Source organism: Tursiops truncatus, chromosome 12, assembly GCF_011762595.2.
Source record: "Tursiops truncatus isolate mTurTru1 chromosome 12, mTurTru1.mat.Y, whole genome shotgun sequence".
In the NCBI taxonomy this organism is placed as follows: Eukaryota; Metazoa; Chordata; class Mammalia; order Artiodactyla; family Delphinidae; genus Tursiops; species Tursiops truncatus.
In genome coordinates this window covers 73,021,059-73,042,561 of record NC_047045.1, presented here as the reverse complement: position 1 = coordinate 73,042,561, position 21,503 = coordinate 73,021,059, and the positions used below count along the sequence as shown (strand labels likewise).

General features: G+C 44.1%; 1 protein-coding gene across 7 annotated transcripts in view; it reads right to left on the bottom strand.

Annotated features, from left to right (window-relative positions):
- Positions 1–21,503, bottom strand: part of UST (uronyl 2-sulfotransferase) — a 378,486-nt gene that overhangs the window by 182,757 nt on the left and 174,226 nt on the right. For all 7 annotated transcript variants that reach the window (XM_073789712.1, XM_073789713.1, XM_073789715.1 and 4 more), the window contains exons 4-5: positions 14,981–15,060; positions 4,461–4,614 (exon numbers count right to left, since the gene is read on the bottom strand). In XM_073789712.1, the coding sequence (XP_073645813.1) occupies positions 4,461–4,614; positions 14,981–15,060 (234 nt within the window). The remainder of the gene's footprint in view (positions 1–4,460; positions 4,615–14,980; positions 15,061–21,503) is intronic.

Below are 21,503 nucleotides of genomic sequence, written 5' to 3'. Positions count from 1 at the left end.
CCGTTTCGGGCGCCCCCCCCCCCCACCCCGTGACTCTGTGTGTGTAGCGAGCAGGGACAGGCCTCGCCGCGAGGTCCCCCGAGGGGGTGGCCTGCCCTGCTTGCCCCCTCTGGTGCAGGGTCACCCTGCGTGCATCCCCTTTTGGGCCCTCACGCCCAGGCGGGGCCTCACTGAGGGGACCAGTTCTCCTCACAGCTGCCCTGCACCCCAGCGAGATACAAACAACACCCTCTTTTGAGAGAAACAACTGACCACCCAGGCTTGCCAAAATGAGGACAGGCTCTGAAAGGGGGCAGTTTTATTTCAAGGGTCTGATGGGACCAAGGAGATGGAATGAAAAGTTTCAGCTATTAAAAAAAAAGGCTGTAGACTGTCTTCTTCCAAATAAACAAACCATCCTTTGAACAAGAAAACAGCCCTGCTAACGGGGTCAGGCTGGAGCTGGATCATAAAGGAGTCACGTGTCCCTGGGGCCCCTCTCCACTCCTGCTCCCCTGATTTCTCCCTCTGCTGCTTTTGGGAGCCCAGTGCTCTCCTGCTGGGGTCTTGCCAAGGAATGAGCTGAGCTCATCTGACACCGGCCCTTCCCAGGACACAGTGCTTTACATTTGGAACGGGGGCCCCTGCAAATCTCTAAGGGTAGAATTCCAGGCAGGGAAATTTCCCTGGAATCTCTCATATCACAGCATAAAGGCTCTTCAAAAATATAAGAGTTGCCTCCATTACCAACTTTCAACATTTTATGGGCTTTAAAAAAAAAGACTAAACCATGAGTTTTTTTCTCGCATGTTTACACAATTTCTCTCGCTAATGATTACAGCTTATTGTTTGTGTGAAGACTATGTTATGTGGAATGATTTACAGGATGACAGGGTAGAAAAACGTACAAGATTCCCCCAACTCCATATTAACTACATTATAACTGTATTCATATTTTTGTTGTTGTTTATTTTATTGATTAAGTAGTGTATTGAGGCTTCTACTAATTCAGCCCCTCTTCTGAGTACCAAGGACATAGATGGAACTCTGATCTTATCTTGTCCTCAAAGAGCTTATAGGCTGTTGGGAGGACAGAAGAGACGTGAAGACATTATATCACCCAGAGAAATGACATGGCCAGCCAGCGTAGAACCTGGTGGGAGCACTGAAGAAGAATATTGGGACATCCGTGTACAGCTGTGTAGGTTGTGCACTGCACAACTTTGGGGTCTCCATCCCACAGACCCCATTTTCAATAGAACCCCTGGAAACTTTGAGTGTGAGGAGGCTTCTGAGACTTCAGAACAAGCACCCAGGTGTCAGATACAGGTCTAGAGCAGCAGGGAGGAGTCCTGACTCCCAGAAAGAAGGGGGAGAATTGCTGAGGATGTTTGAAGGCTCATGAGATGACACATCCCCTGCTGGGAGGAGGGCTCTGCTTTTTAGTGGAGATACGGGGGAAAGAATCACTGATTAAGGTGTGTACAATTTGCGGCAAGGGCTTAATTTCCAAAATATAAAAACACCTCATACAACTCAACAACAACAAAGCAAACAGCCCAATCAAAAAATGGGCAGAAGACCTAAGTAGACATTTCTCCAAAGAAGAAGTACAAATGGCCAATAGGTGCCTGAAAAGATGCTCAACATCGCTAATTATTAGGGAAATGCAAATCAAAACTACAACGAGGTACCACCTCACACCGGTTAGAATGGCCATCATTAAAAAGTCTACAAATAACAAATGCTGGAGACGATTTGGAGAAAAGGGAACTCTCCTACACTGTTGGTGGGAATATAAGTTGGTACAGCCACTATGGAAAACAGTATGGAGGTTCCTCAGAAAACTAAAAATAGAATTACCATATGATCCAGCAATCCCACTCCTGGGCATACATCCAGACAAAACTCTAATCCAAAAAGACACATGCACCCCTATGTTCATAGCAGCACTATTCACAATAGCCAAGACATGGAAACAACCCAAATGTCCATCAACAGATGAATGGATAAAGAAGTTGTGGTACATATATACAATGGAATACTACTCAGCCATAAAAAGGAATGTAATAATGTCATTTGCAGCAACATGGATGCAACTAGAGATTATCGTACTAAGTGAAGTAAGTCAGACAGAGAAAGACAAATACCATACGATATCACTTGTATGTGGAATCTAAAATATGACACAAATGAATGTATCTACAAAACAGACTCACGGACATAGAGAACAGACTGGTGGTTGCCAAGGGGGAGGGGTTTGGGGGATGGATGTAGTGGGCGATTGGGGTTAGCAGATGTAAGCTATTCTATACGAAATGAATAAACAACAAGGTCCTACCATATAACACAGAGAACTATATTCAGTATCCTATGATAAACCACGATGGAAAAGGATATAAAAAAAGAATGCATAAATATGTATAAATGAGTCACTTTGCTGTACAGCAGAAATTAACACAACATTGTAAATCCACTACACTTCAATAAAAAAGGGTGTGAACGATTTGGGGTTATTCATGTTACTTCCCAACTCAAAGTTACTGCAGTGCCTCACAGGGCCTTATATGATCTGTGGTCTCCAAGACTTACCTGCCACTTCCCTCTCCCCACACCTCACTCTATACCAGCCACTCTGTTCTCCCTGCTGATTTCTGAATGAGCACACAAGTGCCCACTCCAGGCCTTTGGTCCAGCTGCCCCCTCCACCAGAGCTGCATTCTCCCAACCGACCGAGTGACCAATTCCACTTCTCATTCTAATTGCTGCTTATATGCCAGATGCAATGCCTTCCCTGACCTGCTTATCAACATCGCATGGCAGCCTGTCCCTCATCTCTCCCGCTGCATGATGGATCCCTGGGACTGCCCATCCACTTTCCCGAATCACTTTTCACTTTCTGGTAGACTATGAATTTACTTATTACCTACATTATTATTTGAAGAGTGGGATTCATAAAACTTGTTTTCGTATCTTTGGTTTTTCAGCATCTTCTGCTACACTCGGTTCTAACTTCTGTAGTATCGGATTGAGCCAGGAACTCTGTAGTATATTTTGATTACATGGAAGATGCTATATGTTTTCAAAAAAACATATAATGCTAATCAGGTCCAATACAAACTAGAAAGACATTATTCCTCTAGTAAGTGGTTCTATACTCTGAATATGTACTTGCCATTGAATAAAAAAATACAGAGCCATATTCATAACATGTATTTTAAAGAAAAAGATCAGAGTTTTTGCCATCAAAAGTGAAAAAGAAAAAGAAATAAAAGTCACTTTAAAAATATACCATCAGAATATTTCATTGAAGCATTAGGTAGCTGAACAAATGCTAAATGGTGAGTGAAAAGCCTTGGTCGCTAGTGATGGCCCATCTATAACTAGTTGTGTAGCACTGGATACGATCCTTAACTTCTGTGCATCTCAGTTTTCTCAACTCTAATTGTGAATTTTAAGACATGAAAGTGACATTATCGAAAAATGCTCCATCCTCCAAACACATACGTTTATCATGCTTTTTAAAATCAAATGAGGAAACAGAAGTTCTGGCGTTGTGCTGGAACTGTGACTAACGATACTCTTCTTTAGCTCGAGGATGCTGCCGCGCACACACCAGCAGTGGGCATGGGCTCTGTGTTACATGCCAGCCGTGGAAGCAGATCTGCACAGAGCCCTCCATACATCCTTCTCTTTCTGCTGTGCCTGACAGCCCGGGACAGTCTGGGTGAACCTGACGGGCTCTCTCAGACACAGAGACCAGCATTTCAGCCTCTTTAACACTTTAGTGGCTGAGGCTCTAAGCTACTCTGCAAGTGTTTGTCAATCTAGGTCACAAACTAGTGGGAAACGCATCGTTTATTCTGGTGCTGGCGGCCAGATGCAATACTTTCATCTGTTACCAACTCCAAGCTGTGGAAACAATTACTGGGATCAAAATGAACATCCCTATGAAGCTGAGGGTCCCCAAACAAGGTCCCGAAAAGCAAACTGATTTTGCCAAGATGCCGGATTCTGTTGTGCTCTGGTGGAAAGGACCTTGGACTTGGAGTCAGAGGACCTGGAAACAGTCAGTCATGGCTGTGCTCACATCCTTTTGGAATCTCAGGGTTCTCATCTGAAAATACCCCTCCCTCATGGGACTGTCACGGGAACTGAATGGCATGAAGTATGAGACAGTATTTTGTGACCTTTTAAGAGAAATCCCCAAACACACCAAAATGACAATAGTACTGGTCAGGATTCCCTGGGAAAGACTATTTCTTCTCTGGGGCCTAAAATCTAGCTCTAAAGACAAACTGAGGAAAACAAGATTAGAAAGTCATTTGAGAAAATGTTCGTTAAGATCTGGGTCATCTGGAAAATTAATTTTTCACTGGCAAAATCTTGCTCCCTGAGGACGTGCCCTCATCACATGGAGCTCGTGGACAGGACGGCCACAGGGAGGGGAGGGACCAGCTCTTCGATGTGACAGGACTTACCAGGTAGCGCTCTTCCTGCCTCATGCTGGGGGTACGGATCATGTGATTCTGTTCTCCTCTCCAGTCTCCAAATCGACGGAAAAAATAGTTAGATAAAAACCGGTTGACAGGGTCTCTAATGATGTTGATGTAGACAGGCTGGTCTCCTCCAAACCTATGACGCATACAAACATGGAGCTGGTTACAAGCCATCACTTCTGGAGGAAAATCAAGCCCACTTAGATACTGGCTCCCCTCTAGGTTAATACATCATCATCAGAAGACCCTGTCCGCTCAGGTGCCAGTGCACAAACTAATCAGCAAGCAGTGTTTCCTGATGGGCACCTAGTATCCTGCGGGAGGTGCCTGTCCAGGTACCTGCTGAGAGGCGGTGAGGGCTGTGCAAACTGCGGTATTTGTCAACGTGAAGGTATAGGTACGGTCTCCTTTTCTCAGGAGGCTGCAGGTTCCTGAGGGCAGGGCCACGCTGAACTGGGTGTTGTATTTCCACCGGCCCTCATGGAATGTTTTGACTGCCTGGTAAATTCCGAAAGCCTCAGTTGGGTGAAATGGTACTTATTCTACATTCTAATTCAAACAGTCTCAGATAAGGGGCTCTGCAGGAAGTGGATAATAACAGCCAACATTTATGAAACGCTCCCTGTTCACCTTGCTGTAAATACTTTGTAACCGACTCAAGGAACCCTCCCCACACCTCAGTGGAGTAGAAGTCATAATTATCCCCATTTATACGGGGTAAACAGAGGCAGGGAGCTCATAACTTGTGGCTGGGCCCGGATATGAACCCAGGCAGTCTGACTCCAGAATCTGTGCTCTGAACCATGGAAAGAAGATTCCAAAGCTGAGAAAAATAACAGTGTAACGGATAACATGAACACAACAAAAATCAATATAATTATCCTCAAATGATGGCAAGGAGTTTTAGATAAAAATAAAGCAAATATCTAAGTGTGCCATTTTAATTCCTTCCGCAAAGGGAGTAGACAAATGCACTGAATTGTGGCCCAAGAGCGAGGCCTTCACCAGGCAAAAGGATTAGGTTGGTTGAATTGGTCTTACGGATTCCTCCCCTTTCTCTTTGAACTGCCTGAAAGCAGTGACCCTGAAGGGCCTGGGAGAACTCTCCAGGCTCTGGGTCTTGCTCTGGGGACCTCCTGAGGGACCTACAGGCTTCTCTCACCCCGTGACCTTCCGATGAGGATGCCTAGACATTCTGTCAGGGGTCAGAAAGAGCTCAGAGAAAACAAACTGACACGATCCTGCTGCCACCTCTCCAGCTGGCAGACTGTTCACCTTTGAAGACCCAGCCCAGAATCACCGTCACATCCTTCTGCAGTTGACTCCCATCCTCGTGTCGATCCCTCCCTCCTCTGGCTCAAATGCTCTCTCCACTCTGTGTGTACATGTCTGCCTCTCCCATTAGACTATGGGCCTCCAGAAGCCAGGAACAATGTCCTTTAGACAGTGTGTGGCACACAGTAGGTGCTCAACCAATGAAGGCATGGTCTTAGAAGACACCATGAGTGGATGTTTCTGAGTTTGCAAGTTTCCACCACTATCACAGGGCTCTGTGGTAAAGGAAAGTAGACATAACGAGCCACCAATCGTTTTTTGTGTATTGATACACAGAATACTTTCCCCAGGTTTTTTTGGGTTTTTTGAATGTGGACAATTTTTTAAGTCTTTATTGGATTTGTTACAATATTGCTTCTGTTTTATGTTTTGGGTTTCTGGCCACGAGGCACGTGGGATCTTAGCTCCCCAACCAGGGATTAAACCCACACCCCCTGCATCGGAAGGCGAAGTCTTAACCACTGGACTGCCAGGGAAGTCCCTCCAGGTCTTTGCATTTTAAAAGAGAATCTTCAGAGAGAAGACTCCAAAGGCACAAGGAGGGATGACTCTCCAGTGGTGTGATTTCAGGCGCCAGGATGCGTGAGTGCGATTCTGGACTCCTCGAATACACCACATCGGAAAACACACCACTCAGGAGCAGGGTTAGCCATGCCAACACGACTCTTTGTCAGATCCCAGATGTACACAAGGTGACGTTCACGCAGCTGGGCGAACAACTAACTAGTTCCAGAAATCAGCTGTGCCAACCACGGCTAACCACCATATCCTGGATGTATCCTCCTCTTTTTAATTAAATTGGGTTTCATATCTATGATAAATAGCAACTAAAGTAACAGGGTTAGGGATTAGAAAGACAAAGCCTGCATACCAGATGAGAATGCAATTCAACCCTCAAATGGCAACATGCTATTAAAAACCTCAACTGTGCTTCCATGGTCATGTGAAGAATGACTATTACCGCCAATTATCAGAACCGCCTGGTGCGGTGAGTCCATGCACGGCTGCCCACTACGAGATGGTTTTCTCAGCCTGGTCACAGCCACCTTCCACTGAAGGCTGTAGATGAGAAGAATGACAAGGCTTGTCGAGCCGGGGCGACCTGCTCCTGTTTGCACATTGTGACCCAATGCAAGATTTCCAGAAGAAGTTTTAGACAATGTAGGAATTTATTGTCAAATAGTATCAGATACTGCAATAGCCTCTCCAGAAATTTCTAACTGTGAGAGAGGTATCTGATACGTAACTTTCCTCTTCCAGAAAATGACAGTAATGATGGTTTCAGACCACCAACCCTCAGCCTTTTTCTAGGACACACAGCTCCTTCCCAAACTGGCAAAACCTGGGGTGACATGTCAGTTACACAAAAGGGGCCAAACACCACCCATGTGTCCCTGGGCTTGAGAAGGGAAAAATGTCCCACTCTCATCCCATCCTCTCTCAGGAACAGTTTGTCTTCTCTCAGTAATTTTAAAATTCTGGTCAGAAGTCCAGGTCACCCTTGGAAGGTCTCTGGGTCACCTGAACTGACTGTTCCCCCCGCCCCTCCCCCGCCTTCCCAGGAAGCACAACGCTCTGCCTTATTCTTTTAAAACCCTTGAGAGGAGATTCCACAGCCTCCCTGTGAAGCCCATCAGTTGAGGCGTCCTTGTTACGCTCAACCAAAATTCCTAATCTTCCTTCTGTGCACGTTTCCTTTGGTTTGATCCACTCGACACAAAGGATCAGCTTCTCTTCAGATGCTTTTACAACTTTAAGCCTTCTCAGCTCCTTTAGCGTTCTCTTGCATGTGTTTCTTTTTCTTTTCTTTTTTTTTTTTTTTTGCGGTACGCGGGCCTCTCACTGTTGTGGCCTCTCCCGTTGCAGAGCACAGGCTCCGGATGTGCAGGCTCAGCGGCCATGGCTCAGGGGCCCAGCCGCTCCGCGGCATGTGGGATCTTCCCGGACCAGGGCACGAACCCGTGTCCCCTGCATCGGCAGGCGGACTCCCAACCTCTGCGCCACCAGGGAAGGCCATGTGTTTCTTTTTGAAATCCCTTTAGCATTTGTCTTGAGATTCATTTCCCTTAATTTTATAATCTATAGCTCTAATTTCATCTTTATCAAGTTGTTTAAAAACCTGAGCCGACCACAGCTGATGAGAGGTTCTGTGCTTTGCATGTACTGGAGAGTAGGAGAGTCAGGTCATATTTTGTCTTTCGCTTAACAACACCCCCTCTTCGCCCTTGGTCACCACAATAACCACAGCATATTTCGAGCTCTTTCCAGGCATCCTAAAATAGCAGGTATTTCCAATTTCACTGATATCTGTTCATAGGTCATATTTACCAACTCTTTAATTACCCCTGTGGGTCTCCTTCTGACCGGCTGCAAATTTACCGTATTCTGTTTTTGGCTTTTTGATGAGAAGATGAAGGTCCAAAGCAGGACATAATTCTCCAGAAATAATAACCGCATGGTTCTCACTTCTCCCATGCATTCCTGAATATCTCATTCTGAGGATTTTCTTCACCATTCGCCCCACACAGCTACCTCCATGGATCAACCCTTCAATCAACACTAGTCACCTCCCAGTAGCTACACAAAGCCCTTGGGAGAGAATTTTAGGTACACTTTCATCAGATTGCAGATGATATTCTTCCTGGGCCGTTACTGCATGTATTAAATAACAAGACTTAAGGCCAAAACTATATGCATGACTCCTCTGCAAGGCAGAAAACCATTCAAAAGTGACCGTCCCCAAATGCCTTATGTCAAATATAGCCGATTGCACTGAAGGCCATCAGACTTGAAGGAAATGTTTCAAATTTTATATTTAAGGGGGGTGGGGGGGAAATGGGCAAGTAAAGACTGAAAAAGTTTAGTAGCAGTATCAGTAAATCATGTTTACACATGAGATTTATAGGCACGAGAGGGAATAAAGTTCTGTTATATTTCCTTGCTTGAGTTTCATACCAGATGCATTGGTCCGCAAAGGATTTGTATCACGGGAGATGGGACAACATTCTGCACTGAACTAAAAGTAATTCTTTAGAGACATAACCTGCTTACCAATACCTGTCTTTGATTCATATTTTACTTTCAATAAAGCATGAAAGTGAAAAAAAATTATTCTAGAGAGTTAAGACTATTTTGTCCTCCTACTACAGTAGAGTTTTCTGAGTGCAAACAGCTTTTGAAAGTATACATATATATAATCTTTACTTGTGCTAAAATACACGTAACATAAAATTTACCCTTTCTGCCAGTTTTAAGGGTCCAGTTCAGTGGCATCAAGTACATTCACGCTGCTGTGCCACCATCACCATCATCCAACTCCAGAATCTTCTCATCATCCCCAGCTGAAATTCTGTGCCCGGTAAACAGTAAGTCCCGTTCCCCTCCTTCCTCCTTACCCCTGGCAATTTCCATTCTACTGAAAGTATATCTGCATCTTTCACCTCTGGCCTAAAAGTAGAGGTTATTCCTGCGCTGTCACCCACATCAAAAAAGGAAGAGTGTCCCAAGGCTAGTGGCCCATGCTTTGATCCCTGGCAGTGAGGAAGGAGACACTTTGAAGTGAGAGAAAGGCCACCGTGGAAAAGGATATAGTTGTTTGGGGGGCAGCATGAGGGCTGTCTGCGGGCGGAGGAGGGGCAAGATGGTTAATTAATGGTCATTTGCTGCAGCGGGGTGGAAGGGCCACCTCCATCCTCACAACCTCATTCAGTGGACACTTTGGTCCTTGGTACCCAGGACAGAGCCTCCCATCACGAAACGCAAGCAGAGGCTGAGCTACTCTCTGCTCCCTGAGTGTCCTGAGGGAAGAGAGGTGGGGGCTTCTGCTGAGTGAGGGTGGGGCAGCTGGGACACTGGAGTTAAGGTTCCTGCTGGGAGAGGAAGATGACTTGATGGAAGCCAATAGACAACAAGGAGGAAGCCCTTCGTGGTGTGCAGGGAGATGGGCTCAGGGCAAGTCCAGATCACACCACGCCCTGACGGGCCAGCCACGAGTGGGGGCTCACGGGGCAGCAGAGTCCACCTGCTGTGGAGGGAAAAGAGAAAAGGGAGGCGGAGAGCGCCATTTCCGGAAGATAAGTCCAGCCATGTCTTCACAGGATAAACTGAGAGAAGACTCTTATTCTGAAAATCAAACTTCTGGGCTCTAAGCAGGTAAAGATAGCATTCACTAAGCGCTAATATCAGTTTTATTTTGACACTCTCTTCAGAGCTTGAGGTGTCTGTCACTATTACAAAAGATTTGCAGGACACAATTAAAATGGATGACTTTGCTAATGAGAATGAAAACAAAGTCAACATTTAGAAATAAGATGTGGAAACCCGTTTGAATTATGGAATTAGCGAGATTGGATTTGTTTTGTTAAATGATGCCATCAGAGGGCAGACTCTGTTCACATCAGTAACTAAGACCTCCCTTCAAGGGAAGAAAGAAAGTGTCCAAAACTCACATCGTGTCCTTGCACATCACACTCTACTTACTTCCGCAGCGATTGATTGATTTTTAAATGTTTTGCTTTTGTAAGTTAGTTTTGGCATTGGAGCCACCATCAGAGACAAATAAGGAAAGAGGAATGGACACAAAGAAGGGTAAGGGGGTCATGGGTGAGAAAGGAAGAGACACGGAAAAAGGTTAAGAGTAGTGGTAGTTTGAGATCAGTTAGTGTATTGATATCTCATAATTCGCTTGGGCTATTTTCATAGCATTGCGCTCTGACACAAACCTTCACAGTGTTTTCCCTGCAAGACCCAAGTTGGGGGTCGAGGGGAAATGTAGATTGGAAAAAAATTACTTCCCCCCCACTGCCAAAAAATAATCTTAGAAAACAAAATGGGGCAGGAGGGGGGAAGACAAATTGAATTGTCTGTCACAGTCTTGATGATCTAAGACATACTTAAAGAGATGATGTTGGGAAGAGGAACTTTTTCAAAAATTCTAATTCTTTAGGTGACTTCAACAACTGGGAACAGACACATGAAACCAGAGTACAAAAATATTAAACAGCCTACTTAAACATCACAACAAAGAGTAGCATCTTTTAGGCTGAGGTAATTTTGACTCACTTCTCCAGGTAGACCAGGTGAAAAACACCTGTCTGGCCTGAACTTTCAGGTAGCTCAAAAACCAAAGAGCAGTGGAAAACCTCACGAACCCAAATTGATCTGAGGTTTCTGCTGACCTCGTAGTGTTTATCTCTTCTGGCAGGGAGCCTTCCCCGAGGCAACTACAAAAGCACTCTTTTGGTCTGATAGTATTGCTTTCTATGGTTGAATTAATAAAAATGAATATGGAGAAATTGTTCCTTCTAGGTCTAAAAAAAAAAAAAGAGAAAAAATGGGACAGGACAAGATGCCTAGGTTATGAATAAATGAAACTTATTGAATCACCAAAAACTCACAGGAAAGAATTTTACATCACTCAGAGTATCTAAATTCCAGACAAGAATGCCATACTTAATGGAGAAAAAACATAAGGAGTGATTCATTTTGGTATAATGCCGTACACTTCAAGAGTTCAGAACATAAATGTACAAAAGAAGGTGTTGGGAAGGTTAGACTTTCATTCTTACATGCTGCTTCCCAGCAAGTGTTTTGCTGCATGTCAAGAATGTAAGGAAACTTAGACATAAAGCATCAATACAGAATATTAGGTTGCAGCGTCAATTCTTCTCTTAATAACCTCATTATCTTGAAACAATGCGTGTCAGCAAAGATCAGGGCAGGTGTCTTAAGAACAGCTTAATTATCTCTATGCCTTATAATTCAAAATACAGACCTCAGTTTTAAAAGTATGTGAAATCCCTCTAAACAAGTCCCAACATAGTTGTTTTTCTCTATTAATTGTGTATTTGGGGGCTTTCCTTGTACGCCCACAGTTTGCCATTTGTACCCAAGAAATTTTCCTTAAATAAAGCTATTCCCTTGAAAAAGAAAAGCTGATGGCTTAAATTCCCATGTTCAATGAGTGTAATAGTCTTGTAACGTATTAAAATTCAATGTGTCATTCTGTTTATGCTTATGGAGGTCTCGTAGCTGAGGCCCCGGGCCTTGTGCATGTGGGATGGGAAGAGAAAATGAGATTGAACCCACAGTCAGCGTGAGTTTTTTCGAGCTGATCAGGCCAGTCTCTACTTTTTCCTGCTTGAAACTCTTCACTACTGTTCCATTCCTGCTGTGCTCCCATTTCCGGGATTCCTTTCCATCCTTCTCTTTGTTCAGTTTTTGCTCAGGCTGGCTCCTGGGCCGCCAGTGCCCTTCCCCTGCGTTTGTCTAAAGCTGGACCATCCCTCACAGCCCAGCAGCAATGGCTCCTGCTCTAGCAGGGAGGGTCCTGCCCTCCCACTTCCCCTAGGGGACACCCACTGAGTCTTTCTCCTAAAGCTCATCATGTTTCGTTGCTGCTTCTTCCTTAATGGACGAAGAACTTACAGTTCCCTGAAGGCATGGACAGCATTTCTTGTTCACTGCAGAAGCCCCAGTCCTAGCGCAGGGTCCAGAGATAGAGGGTCGTCAATATGTATGTATTTAATTGAACAAAGTGGAATCAGAGGGAGGAGAAACCAGCGAGAGCAGGGCCCTGTCCTCAAGGCGTTACATTAGAGACACTGCCAGGCTGCACTGGGACAGGAGCCAAACTTGGGGCTCAGGCTGAGGCTTCTACAGAAATGCCTTTTAAATGCCACTTGGAATACACATAATATCCTTCTCTCCAAGAACTTGGAAGGCTTTCCTTCACGTGTTCAGAGCATCCCTACAAACCAGGGGTGGGCAGGAACTGTCCCTGTCCCTATTTTATAGATGGGAAAACGGAGACCCTCTGCCCTCAAAAGGTTAAACTGTTCGCCGAGCCTATGGTCAGCAGGAAGGTCTGACACCCAGAGGTCCTGACAGCCAGGCTGACACTGCTTCCTGAAATGCGGTGTCTTCTAAAAGGTCTTTACCATTTTTTTTTCCTTTCAGAACTAAATCAATCAAGATTAAACTCTTGGTAGTGTAGGCCATGATAAAATACGGTCACCAGGCTGTGCCCAGCTCTGCTGATCCAATTAAGGTATTGGTGTTGGCTTGTCATTGGAGTGCTATACCATCCTGATTAAAATTACTTGTGTTGCAGTTTGTTTGGGTTGTAAAGATTTGCCCTTGAAGCAAGAGGAGTAAATGAATGAGGTTTGACAAACTTATGGTTCCCAGGGAGTAAGGGGCAGGGGGAGGGATAAATTGGGAAACTGAGATTGACATATACACACTACTTTATATTAAACAGATAACTAATAAGGACCTACTATATAGCATGGGGAACTCAACTCAATACTCTGTAATGACCTATATGGGAAAAGAATCTAAAAAAGAGTGGATATATGTATATGTATAACTGATTCACTTTGCTGTACACCTGAAACTAACACAACATTGTAAATCAACTATACTCCAATAAAAAGTTTTAAAAAAAGAAGAAGAAATGAATGAGGTTTGAGGACGTCAGGGGTGACGCAGAAAGGAAGGACGGAAGGAAGCGCATGAGCGAAGCAAGGGGTCAGAGGGTCCGTGCTCTGCCGTCTACAAGTCATAAAACACAAGGCCCGGGCTTCCCTGGTGGCGCAGTGGTTGAGAGTCCGCCTGCCGATGCAGGGGACACGGGTTCGTGTCCCGGTCCAGGAAGATCCCACATGCCGTGGAGCGGCTGGGCCCGTGAGCCATGACCGCTGAGCCTGTGCATCCGGAGCCTGGGCTCCACTACGGGAGAGGCCACAACTGTGAGAGGCCTGCGTACCGCAAAAAAAAAAAAAAAAAAAACCACAAGGCCCAAAATAGCAACCCAGTCCTCGTTATCTAATTATGTCTAATTATATGTTCTTGGCCCACCGGAAGTGAGAGGCAAGGCACGTACCCCAAACAGTCGAGTGACAAGCCACTTTAGAAATGTGGTTGGAGACCCACGCAGCTCCCCTGGGCCACTGAGGGCAATCCGCAGGTGTCCTCCTCACCTGTTCACCACCCCGAGGGGACCCTGTGTATCAGACAGGCTGGGGAAACTTCAGAGGAAACTCGCTTTCAAAGATAAGGCAGCAACTCCCTTTGCTGCTTAATAACTTGCTTCGCTGAATCTCATTCTCTCTGCACTTCATTTGCACAGGGCCTGCTGCACAGCAGGAAAGTGCTTTGAAGGCTAAAACCTTCTCCCAGCCCGGCAGACTGTTAGGCATCCTGGGGCTGGGCAGCCAAAGTGCCTGCCCAATGCAAACTCAGGCCTCCCTGGTGGCCCAGCCCGCGGGGCCATTAAGTCAGCACAGCTAGCAGGACTCTCCTGTGGGCCTATGAGGTCCCGTTATCCCCGTGGGAAAAGCAGTGAGGGAAGTGCTGGTCAGATGACTGATGAGGGAGGCCCAGGGTCCCGGGCTGGTCAGCAGATCTGCCCCTGGACCCAGTGCTCTGTCAGCCCAAACCAACTGTGAACTCAGACAGGCCAGCCTTTGAGGAGGAATCTGAGAACTCCTAGCACAGTGACAAGGCCACCTGTGCTAATAGATTCCGGGGGAAGAGAGGAACTTGCCCAGAACTTGCAGTTAGCAACCTGACAGGTCAAGGGTCTAAACACATAAATTTGAAGATTTGCATTATTATCAAAAGGTCCCTGCAGCTGAAGAAAAAAGCAGGTTTCTAGAATACCCACCAGCATCAAACACGCAAGGCTTATTTAGAGTAATCAAATGGAGTATTAAAAAGGTAGAGAGGCTGGTCCTAACGTTTTGGACCCTATAAAATACACATAATTCCACCACTAAGCTAGTGCCAGAGTCCCGTGAGAGTTCAAACTGTATAAAAATGTGCAATGAAATATGTCTGCTAAAATATCCATCTCTTGCCTATTTTGTTTCAATACAAAACCTAATTTTTTTTAGAGAGAGAACTATCATGTCAAATGGCTTCTCATTAAAAATAATTTCAAGTTTCCACAAGATTTAAGATCAGTATTCTAGAAAGAATGAACTTCTGTCCAAATATTTCAAATTTTGATCCCTCTACAGCAAAAATAAATGGATTAAAAATGCCTTTTGAAGGGCAATTACACTACCTTGGAAATGAAGGTAGATTTTAAAGTAATTGTTTGTTAGAAGGAGAGTAAGTACTGAAAAGAAACGAAAGAACCATTAAACTGGAAAATATCTTACCTTGAGAAGTTGAGGAAATGAACATGTCGAGTGAATAAATAGGGCTGTTCGGCAGTACTTATATTTTTAATCAGTTCCATCTATTAAAAAAAGTACAAAATTAGCATAAATAGGATCTAATTTACCAAGCTATATTAAGCTAAAGGTTATCTCCCCTACTCTTTTGATCCTCATTACCTCTTGGACCAGGGCCAAACAGCTGTGTTCTGTGCAACATTTATGAACTTTACACAAGGCTTCTTACTAAATAAAACACAGCTATCCCAATGTTATAGTCCTGTATTTAATTTAGCTGATTGCCACCATGAACACAAAGTTACAGGTTAAGTAATTTTAGCTGGAGAAGTCAGCCTGTTGCTGTACATGAAAATAAGAAAATGCCTTTAATCCCCTCCTTTAAAGGCAAACCAAGACAGGTTATTATTTTACATTTCTATAATGATCTTACTGGGAAATACAGAAGTATGTGAAACTAGTTCTGCAGAATTGAAAAGTGGGAATAAAATGAGGCAATATTTCATTATTTTTCTCTTTGATTATAAAATTTACAAAGCAAGTATTTCATAGGAAACACACAATCCTCCCACCCCCGGGCCCGCCCCAAACACACACACACAGTCTCGGTTTTTTGGTGGGTGGTCATCTGAATTATTTATTTGCAGTTATTAGCAAAGCAAAAAGTAGTTTTAATTTGTATAAACTAACAGTTACGGTCTTCTGGAACATGTCATGATACAGAAAATGTTTAGTAAAATCTGTTAGAAATTCCAAGCATTCTTATGACTCCCTGACTTCCTGAATTCCACTTTCCTTAGCTTTTCTAATTTGCCCCATCAAAGCTGACACACTGGAATTTTTAAGAAGCACATTGAAAATTGCTACTTTGGATAGACATCAGAAGGGCAGCACTTCACATTTTATAAAATAGTTCAAGTTGAAAACTGGAAACAAAAACGGTCATTCATGTGTAAACTATAATAACAATAAAAAAAATCAGAGTCTGGAACTCCAGGTTTGTCTCAAGCATGAGAGGAAACCTGGTCTGCCGTGTTCCCTCCTGTCCAGCTCAGGGCTGACATACACCGAAATGCCCAATGAATATTTCTTAAATGAATTAATTCCAACTAGTGCATGACTTACAGATCGTTACATGAGGACGTCGTTACCTAAACCCTTTCATTAGATATTCCTGCTCACAAGGACTGTTTGAAGAAATGAAATTGAATTTTAAAAGTAAATGACTTGCAGTTCGTAACTAGTGCTTCTGTTCGTCAGCGGCAGGCACGGGTAAATAATGGTCTGCCTGTCCCCAGGCTTGAGCGTAAAAGGAAATTGAATCCTGCCTTTTTATCTACTGTTTACCCTCTACATCCCCCCTGCATGCCCCAGAGCTTGTTTTCGGTAATAAAACTTTCGGTTTCCTTCATGCTGTAAATTTTGACTTTCGTTGATCTACCAGTAGAATCACCCATTCGGAAGCACAACCACAACCAAAGGGAACAATCTGAAAGCGCAACCAAAGGTAACTGATCTCTGAGGATGTCTGCTTAGAAGCATAACCGTGTGGATGTTTAATATAAAGCCCATTTAATGCTTTAATCTTTAGATGATTTTTCTTCAGACATTTCTCTGCACACATAATATGAGAAAGCATCCTAGCATTGCACAAGACTGGAAAAACAGGTCAGAAGAAAACCCGTTTCTTTCACATATTCAACATTATATTACATTCTCTAAACACATGTCAATGTGTTAAATTTAATGGAAGAACAGTAGTGGTTAGATTATGAAAACAGTGTCATAATAGTCATAAAGCTGTCTATTTCACGAGGAAAAATGGATTAGCAGTGACAGTGCATAACTCATTCGAGACATATCTTTAAACAAAGAATAAAGGTTACTAATGCTCGCATTTATTGCACTAGTACAGGGAAGTCAGAGAGTACATCTCAGCTCTCATGCATTTGACCCACACACCAAATAGGAAAACCCACGTGAGGTACCATAAGACATCAGGTTCACGGTATCACATGATGGTCTTCAAAAACGCTAACCTTCCCCATGTCTAGTGACAAGGGGGTCTCCTGAGCCCCCGTTGGTCATCACCTGAGTTCCCTCTTGGTCTTCCCATTGCTGCCAGCAGCCTGCCTTTTCTCTCGTTCCACTCTCATCTGCATGGGTGGCAATGGCACTACCTAAAATTATCAAAGAAACTAAGTCTCCTTTTCCTTAGCTCATGCAGGACCACTGCTGGCCTTTATTTTAAATCCACTGCATTCATTCATTCAGCATTTATTGGGTGCTTACTAAGCCCTGGACATCAAAACCTGAATAAGATCAGTGGGAAGACACATAAAGACAAGACAGTGGAATGTGTCCTAATGATGTTCCCAAATCCACCCTGGCCAAAACCACACTCTTGATCTTCGCCCATCTTCACTCCTTTTCCAGTTAATGGTACTCTCCCTATCCTCACATTTGATCTGGGTCTTTCCTGAACTCCCATACTCAATCCCTTGCTGAGTCATGTTAATTCTGTCTTTACTATCTCCCTCAGCTGGTTCTCAAGACCCCACATCCTGTGGCCAGCCAAACTAGACTCCTCCATATTCCTTCCTCACACCATGTCCAAGACTGATGTCCAAGCTCAGGCTCAAGATTCTTCTTATAGAATGTTCTTCCTCTTCTCTCTGCATGTCCAAATCCTAATCACTTTTACATCTGGCTGAAATGCTCGCCTCCTCCCAGTAGCCTTGCTGGATGTCTCCTTTCATTCACCATCTGTTGATTTCCAACTCTGTCAGGCAATGTGCCACTCCGGGTTGTGGCTATAAAGATAGAAGATTTGGTTCTTGCTTTCAGGAAGCTCAGAGTTTTGGGGGAGAAGCAGACGAGCAGGCAGGGACCATCATGTGATAATCACCATGGGGTAGAAGGCACGGAGGTGAGGCACCTGTCCCTGCTTGCAGATGGAGAGGTGATGTTTCCCCACGGAGGTGTTTCTAAGTGGTTTGCAAGGACGCATAGGAGTTAACAAGGGAAGAAAGGGACTCGCAGCGTGGCAGACAGAGTGAACAGTGGATGCGAAGGACAAAACACAAAAATGACACGGACGTTAAAACTGCCAGGAGGTCCGGCATGGGATCAGCAAGGCAGTAGATAACTAGAGAGGAAGGTAGGACCTGGGTAATTGAGGGTCTTGCAGGTCACATGAAGGATTTTGACATTTATCCTCTGGGCAGTCCACAGCCAGAAAGGATTTTTTTTCTCTCAGATCTAAGGTCAGGTGGAGAACGTGAAGAAAAAGAGGGTGAGGTTTAGAGAGGCAGAAAGCTTAGCTGGGAAGACGGCAGTAATCCCAACAGGAAATGATGAGGTCATGAACGCATCACTTCTCAGTGTGGGTCCCACACCCGCAGCATCAGCATCAACTGGACATGTGTCCAACAAGAATGCAGATCCTCAGGCCTCATTCCACACCTACGGAATTAGGAGAAACTCTGGAGGTGGGGCACATCAATCCGCGTTTTGACAAGCCCACCAGGAGAGTCTACGGCTTAACAGTTTCAGAACCACAGAATGAAGTGCATGTAAGTGAAAATAAATGGAGAGATTTGGGTACATTAAGGAGGGGGAATCTGCTGAGCCTTGTGGCAGCAGAAGGGAAGGAGAGGGTGTGGTCAACAGAGCTTCCTTCTCAGAGTCCTGGCTGGGATCTGAACATGTGGTAGCACCCATTGGTGGAGACGGGGAACACTGCAGGAGGAAGCAATCAGGCTCCACAAGTGAGGGAAAATGGGTTTGGTTTCGAACATCTTTGGGTAGAGATGACACTACCTTCTTTAACTTCCCACAGCACTTTGACAATTTTCCAGGACATGATCTGTTTATGTTACATTATCGCTGAGTTTGAGTGCTGGCTTTGAACCAGCTTGAAAACTCCTTGAGGGTTGTGGTCAGGTTTTATTTCTCCCCCAGAAAGCCAAGCCCAGGTGCCTACCCATAATTGTTTATGCAACGAAGTACCCTCTTTAAAAAACTTTTTTTGGAGTTAAGAAATATACAGTTCCCTGAAGACAGAATTAGCACTAAGGCAATGAATTCAGCCTTTCTGGGCCAGATATGTGCCTTCATTACCGTGGTGTCACGTGGAGTTAACAGTTTTACTACTGCAACATTTAGGGTGTAACAACACCAAACAAACTATCATTTTCTGAGTGGTTCCCAGGCTATGCACTGTATCAAGATGCTCTTTATACACATACCATCATCTCATCTTCAAACGACTCCGTGAGTTCAGTATTATTATCCAGAGTTTACAGGTTAAGAAACTGAGGCACAGAAAGGCTACATAGATTGCTTATGGTCTCACCACTAGAAGAAGTTGGAGCCAGGATTCAAATCCAAGTCTGTCTGACACCAAAATTCCTGCTACTTATCACTAAGCTACAATCTCCTTATCATTCCCACTGCTTTTCAATCTATATATAACCTATTAAAATGGGAGGAAGGGGTCGGTTAGCAAAACAACTCTGGAGACTAAAGAGGGTTTACGGGGATATGAATTTTCTACCTTTTATGTGATGGGCTGAAAAATTAAAAGAAAGTTCTAACACGTGGAAATGCATTAAAAATAATTTTTAAAAAAAGAATCAAAATACCAGAGAGAATATTTTTTAAAGTTCTAGGTAGGAAAACAGTATATTATAACAAGCCAGGAATGAATTTAAAATACTAAAAAGAAAAAAGAAAGAAAAAGAACTATGTAACGGAATGGATCTAAACGCAGAAGTTAAATCACAGCACATCTGAGAATGAGACAGAACTGAAGTTTAAAAAAAGAGGCATGAATCAAACAGAATTTATAATGCAGAGGATATGCCAGGCAGTAGCTTTTAATCTTTCGCTCTCAACCTAACTGCCTGAGATGATAGAGCAGAAAACCTTTACACTGCAGTTCTACAAACACAGCTGGTTAGTAAAAGACTTCTTTGGGAAATGCTCAGCAGCAGTAACTGGCAGAGTATTGACCCTACTCTGATCTGAATTCTTGTGTCACTCGTGAACAACTAGATGCCCTATAATTTTGCACAAATCTTAAATGAAAGAAAAGCATGTTTTCACACAGTAAAGCCAAATAAGGAGTAGCTCAGAGGAGAACTCCTTGGTCCTTTAACCTCAGAGGCCAGGAGGATGGCTGTGGGCTCAGGTTATCTTCCCCTCTTCCTCCTGTAAAGAGGAAGCCCTTCTTGCAGGAGGTAGGATGATCTTCCCACCTTCAGCTTGGGGCTGTGCAGTCAGTGCAACACATGCCTGCAATGAAGAAGAAGACCACCAGGGGGAGCAAAGATGTGAACAAGGCTAAGAGGCTGCATCTGAATAGAGAAAAATCAATCTCATGGCTACAACTGGAAGGAGAGGAGAAAACGTCTTAATTTCTCAGGCCTTGTGGCTTCTTTCTTTTCCCGCTTTTCTTTCCACTGAGTTTTCATTAGCAGACTCAGCTTTTGTCTATAGGACTACAAGATAAGACCTCGTTTGCAGAACTGGGTGAACTTAGCCCTGTGGCCTGGAGACGGGCTCAGCTAATCTTTTTGGTTTGCTTCCAAAGTCTGGTTGGAGCACCTCTCATGCCTGTGGACACATCCCTCCTACTCTAAAGTCAGGAAACGCTGAGGGTCATTCTAAGAAGACTTTTCCAACACGTCTCAAGCAAGGGTAAGGCTTCTGAGATAAATGTGCAGGCTTCTGAGGAGATACCCCTCAATAAGACTTCAGGGGAAATAAGATGTCTTCAGAGTTTTGAGGGATTCTCAGGTAAAAGAGGAATTGTTCTTGCTTAGTGGAGGATTCCCCTTAATAGAGAGAAAACTTTCTAATAATCAGAGGCTTTCATGCAATGATTCTTCACTAGAATTGTGCGTGAGCATCTCTTGGGGAGTTTTTCCCCCCATGATACAGATATGTGGGCTCCACCATTAAGAGTATATAACTCAGTATTTTGTAGTAAGACCTAGAAATATGTGTTGTGAAACAGCTCCCAAGAAGACTCTGATGCCCCTGATAGTTAAGAACCAATTTTTTTATTAACCTCCCACTTCCCATGAATAATGTTCTATCTCCTTAGCCTAACATTCAAGATTCTCCAGGATTTGACCCCAGTTCACTTTCAATTCTTACTCTCCCACATTCTTCTTGAGCACTTCCTTTTTCCTATGAAGAGGGTGACAATACTTTCCTAATAATGTTGCTTAAAGGATTAAAGTAAGATGCACACACATCTAGTGTGCTGTCTGGTGCTCAGTATACACCAATAACAGTAGGTCCCCAATGAATATACATCACAATGGATAAAGAAACAATGGCGAGACCTGCCGCAAAAACAAATGAGTGAACCTTTGCCTTTAAACAGAGGCCGTTGACCCTGCTTTAGGGAAGCCTAGGAGGAAACCCCGTGGCCCCAAGACCGTTTCCAAATCTAACACGGTTTCTTTAGGACCACTTTCTCTTCTCGAGTCGCAAT